This window comes from Hipposideros armiger, unplaced genomic scaffold (assembly GCF_001890085.2).
Source record: "Hipposideros armiger isolate ML-2016 unplaced genomic scaffold, ASM189008v1 scaffold_10, whole genome shotgun sequence".
Classification (NCBI taxonomy): domain Eukaryota; kingdom Metazoa; phylum Chordata; class Mammalia; order Chiroptera; family Hipposideridae; genus Hipposideros; species Hipposideros armiger.
In genome coordinates this window covers 2,963,540-2,968,634 of record NW_017731360.1, presented here as the reverse complement: position 1 = coordinate 2,968,634, position 5,095 = coordinate 2,963,540, and the positions used below count along the sequence as shown (strand labels likewise).

The 5,095-nt window shown below is 49.3% G+C and overlaps 1 protein-coding gene across 6 annotated transcripts; it reads right to left on the bottom strand.

Moving 5' to 3' along the window:
- Nucleotides 1-751: 751 nt before the first annotated feature.
- Nucleotides 752-3,457, bottom strand: LSM10 (LSM10, U7 small nuclear RNA associated). Of its 6 annotated transcripts, none has more exons than XM_019658424.1 (2): nucleotides 3,153-3,457; nucleotides 752-1,500 (listed from the first exon to the last, which is right to left on the bottom strand). In XM_019658424.1, the coding sequence occupies exon 2, from the start codon at nucleotides 1,479-1,481 to the stop codon at nucleotides 1,110-1,112; it is 372 nt and encodes a 123-aa protein (XP_019513969.1). In that variant the 5' UTR covers nucleotides 1,482-1,500; nucleotides 3,153-3,457; the 3' UTR covers nucleotides 752-1,109. The 6 variants fall into 6 exon arrangements, with proteins under 6 accessions (XP_019513969.1, XP_019513961.1, XP_019513997.1 ...); XM_019658416.1 differs by having other exon boundaries at nucleotides 752-1,497; XM_019658452.1 differs by having other exon boundaries at nucleotides 3,282-3,457.
- Between the last annotated feature and the right edge of the window lie 1,638 nt (nucleotides 3,458-5,095).

The following is a 5,095-nucleotide window of genomic DNA, read 5'->3' as shown; positions in this document are numbered from 1 at the left end:
CTCTGGCACAGCAGTTCTCTGGCTGGATCTCATTTTTGTGGTTCTCGACCACCTCTTCCACTAGATTAGAAGCTCCTCTCCAGAAGGGAGCAAATCTTATTGTCAGTGTGTGCCCAGCAGAAGGCCGAGCACAAGGCAGCTGCTCTGTGGATGTTTGTTTGATGAAGACAAACCCTCTGGTTCCATAGGACAGAGCCGCTTTTACTGAGATGGTGGTTTGCCTATGGCAGGGCTGGTCTGGCTACAAGGCAGTGACAACGAAGACTTGGGTTCTAACCCCCAGAATCTCTTCTTCCCTGAGGACCCAATGACTCTCAGCACTGGAGCCTGATTTCTTGCTGTTGGAGGAGCTCCCACACTTGAGAGGAGGGCCAGGATTACTCCAACCTCTCCACGTGAGGAAAGAGCAATGAGACTAACAGCCTCCTCAGCAGGGAATCTGCACAGAAAAGCCTCTTTTCACCTGACCAGACTGAAAGACTCTCCTACACTTCTCCAACTTTGCTGCATATCAGTATTACGTGAGAAACTTACAAAAATCCAATGCCCAGGCCATACCCCATACCAGCGAAATCTGAATAGGTGAGTGTGAGACACGTGAGTCCAATGTGCAGCCAAGTTTGAGACCCAGCACCCTAGGACACAGGACCAACAGAGAACCCATGCTCATCACGGAAAGCACAAGGCATGGACTTGTTTGTGTCCACGTTTAGTTTTATGAGAAAACAAACACAATTGCAAGAGAAATGGGGACATTTAGGGGTGGCTGAGGCCCAGCACATTTAATAAGCCTCACCGGGTGAGGGTTGAAAACTATTTGACAGATTCCCTAAATCAGTAAATCAGAGATTCAGATGCAAATGATCAAAAGGGGGATTGTCATCTACCCCAAGGCCACAGGTAAATAGGATTCTGGGTCCCAGGATGAATCTGGGAGGTGAAACCCTGTGAAAGGCAACTGTGACAGGTGTGGTCTGTCAGACACCAGTTTCTGGGCTGGCCCTGCTCCCTTCCCAGGTTCTGGGCAGGGAGGGACAGCAGGCAGTTGTTGGCTCAGTAGAACTGTGAAGGAACCTGAGTGAGGACTGGAGCTTGCTGAAGGGACAAACTCATTTACGCTTTTTGGTGGGAAATTCCCGCCGGCCTTGACCCTTGCTGCCAAAGTTGCGTACCCGATGGATGACCTGCAGCTGCTGCTCAATGGTCTCGGTGATGTTCACGTCATCTGGGATGTGGACATAACGGACGTTCCGGCCGGTTACGAAGAGGTCATCCAGCTCGGCCTGGTGCCCCCAACGGTCCGTGTAGGTGACCTTGGCCAGGCGGATGTTCATGAAAGCATCGACGTTGTCTATGCGTCCGTGGGCCACGCTCTCATCCCGCAGGTCCACAGTGGTTACCTGGCCCTGGAGGCCCTGCAGCAGGATGATCAGGCTGTTCTCCGAGATGGTCCGCTCCTTCACCGAGTGGCTCACTGCCATTTTTCCACACTGCTGGCTGCTTGTGGGAGGAGCACACAGATGAGAGCTATAGCAGGCTAGGGGGTGCAGTTGCTAACTCACCTCCACCAGGTTCTAGCACAAAATCCCCAGCACAGACTTCCCCTGGTCTGCCCACCTCCCCCGTTTTTGAGTCTGTGGAGCACCGGTGGGAGCCAGTGCATATACACACCTCATAAAACCCTTACACAACCTTGTAAGCCAAGGATTACTTATACTTATTTTATAAACAAGGAAAATATGGCCAGGAGAGGTTAAGTCACTTGCCCAAGCTCACACAGTTAAGTGGAGTTGCTGGGATTAAAATCCATGGCTTCCCTCCTCCAAACTCCACACTGTATGTTAGAATTACCTGGTGGGTTTTTACCTGCTGGTCACACCCCAGAGGTTCTGATTCATTTGGTCAGGGGTGGGGCCCCAGGTATCCTATGTTTCAAAAGCTCCTCAGTTAATTCTAACGTATACAAGCTTGAGAACCACTGCTCTAAGGTGTAGTTTATACCCTTGCTACTTAAAGTATGATCCATGGACCAGCAGTTTCAGCATCACTCAGGCATTTGTTAGAGATGCAGAATCCCCAGGCCCTCCCAGCACCTTCTGAAAGAATCTGCATTTTAACATGACCCCCTAGGTCAGCGGTTCTCAACCTGTGGGTCGCGACCCCTTTGGGGGTCGAACGACCCTTTCACAGGGGTCGCCGGGTCCTCGTATGTGGGCGTATCTGCATGTGCGCCTGGAGACGGATAGAAGAGCGGTGTCTCAGTTGCTAAGACCATTGAAAATCTGTGTTTTCCGATGGTCTTAGGCGACCCCTGTGAAAGGTTGAGAACTGCTGCCTAGGTGAATCACCAGCAGCTCTCAAACATTAGTGTGCATCAGAATCACCTGGAGGACTTGTTAAATCGAATTACTGGGCCCCATTCCCAGTTTCTAACTCAGTGGGTCTGTGCATTTCTAACATGTTCTCAGTTGGTGCTGATTATGTTGGTCTGGGGCCCACTGAGAACGACTGGTCTATCGACACAAGGCAGCCGCCATATAAGTAGAAATGTAGGTCATTAACTGAAAAAACAAGAAAGTGATATATAAAGCACACAGATTTTGAAGGTAGAGAAACCTAGGTTGGAATTTCCGCTCCACCCACAAGCTCTGTAAACCTAGGGCAGTTAGTTACTCAATGTCTCTGAACCTGTTTCCACATCTATTAAACCATAGGCTAAATAAGGCTAACGAAATCTCACCACGTTAAATGTACTTTCCTTTGCTTTCAACATGCCCTGATATTAATGTAACTTTGTCTTATCTATCCCTTTTTTTCGGACTATGAGTGGAAGGCGGTAGAATTTTCTTTAAGACTTCACTCAGAATCCCCCCACAGGGCTGAGCAGGGTGACATTAAGTGTGGCAAGCCAGCCCAAGCTGATAAGGGAAGCTAGGAGCTGGGCTGGAAGGGTCTAACGACCCCACCAGGCTTCACCAAAAGTATGTGCCCAAGCAGACGTTTGGGGCCGCACCATGACTGCAAAGAGGCAGACCTGGGCTCTAAGGCGGGCTCTGTCACTTCCTGGGAGGGAGACCTCGAGCAAGCCACGTAGCTTCTTCAAGCCAGTTTGCCTATCGGTAAAGTGAGGATGGTGACGAGCCTTTACTCACAGAGCCGTGGGAGTGGGTTGGGGGAGATGAGCTACACTCAGCAAATCGTGAGATAAACGCTTCCGCTGCTCGCGCGGTCCTTTGGGGTTCCGGTCTCCTCACGCTCCGCCCCGGGGTCCCCGGACCCACCACGCCGGATTCTTTCCACTTCCCGGTCCGCGTCGCCTCCAGAGCTAGCGGGCGCCTAGCTGGGAGGCTTCCCTCCAGCGGCGAGACCGAAAAGCCATAGCAACGACGGCGCCGCTCTGTCCTTCCGGGGCACAGAGAGCGCTCAGTTCGCAGGCCCGCGCCACCGCGGGGCGAGGCCGAACTACAATCCCCAGAATGCCTTGCGAGCGTCGCGCTCGCGCTCTTGCAATCCGCGGCAAATGTCATTGGATTCTCTCCTTCATTGGAGTCATTCATTCATTCAACAAATATTCATTGACCCTTCACTATGTATCAGGCCCCTTCCCAGGCTCTGGACATAGCTGTGACCAAGGAGACAAGCTCTCAGACTTGATGACCCATAAATCTCCCGGGGGGGGGTGTTGTACAAGAAAACAAGAAAATTATGATAAAAATTCTTCAGATAATTAAAATAGGGTGATGTGATAGTGACTGGGTGGCCTGTTATTGAATGGTCAGGGATGTCATAATAAATTGACATTTGAGCTGAGGTGAATGACAAAGTCAACCTTGTGAAAACTAGGAGAGGAGCATTGCAATTAGAGGAAACCATTAGTGCGAAGGACTTGGTGGAAATGAGCTTGACAATTTGGAAAACAGTTAATTAGAATCCTTGGAGTCTGAATAAATCTGGAGTGTGGGTAGGAGGATGAGGAATCAATTATTTAAATGTTGCGATGATGGCCCATTGATAGGAATAAGAAGGATGGGGTGGGGTGGGGGTCATGCCTGTGGAGAAAATCTCATTTTTTGGCTATTCAGCCACTGAACTCCTTTCCCCATGTTTGGGGAAATCTGACATTCTATGAATTTCGGTGGCAGGTGAAGTTCTGCTTGCCACTACAGATTATTTAAAGGTCAGATATTGTCTCTGATCCTTGTCAACTACAGCAGGTGACCTAAACTCAGGCATTATCAGATTTTAAATCTGGAGCATGCGGTCCAAACCAGCAGGAACTGTTTAGGCTCTGTGCTCACATCTGCGTCACCCAGTGCCTCATCCTGAGGGTGCTGCTGGTGCTAGAGTTCCTCTCCTATACTGACTAACCTCCCTGGTTCCTGGTCATTTTCTCATGGTTCTCCAGTCTGCCCCACAACTCTGAGTTCCCTGATTCCCTTTCAGTAAATTCCTTCTCTACTTAAGTAGCCAGAATCGGTTCCAACTTTTGGCAACCAACAACCCAGACTAGTACAAGGCCCACTCGAATTAAATTCATTTCAGGAGCCTTGAATTTCTCTGTTCCCTTTAGAGAGAGAGCTCTGTTGTGCTTCTGTTTCCAATTGTCAGGGGATCACAGAATCCTGACAGTTAAGGTGATTCCTAGGTCACCTTCTTCAACTTACCACCCAGTGCCCAAGTCCCCTCTATGACACCAGCAGATGATCCCCTAACTGCTGCCTGACTCACTCCAGTGAACAGCAACTGACTTCTTTGTTGGTGATGGTCTCCATTGTAAGGAAGTTTTTGGTAATCTCTACCCAACACTTCCAGTTCTTTTCAATGGAAAACTGTCCTGTTTTGTATTGTATTTAAAGTTTCTTCAATGCTTTTTGAAAGTGAAATAAACGTACTAGATAAATAAAAATGACATCAGTGTTAGACAATGAAATGTGAGATGGCGTGGGACATGTCAGAGAAAGTGAGCCTGCAGCCCAGGTGAGGGGGAACTCAGAGATCTGCAGCCCATAGTAATAGGTGAAAGTCATGGCCTCTCTGAAAAAAAGAAAGCTGTGCAAAACCATTTGCAGAAGAATGCAAACTAAGCACCAGGGGC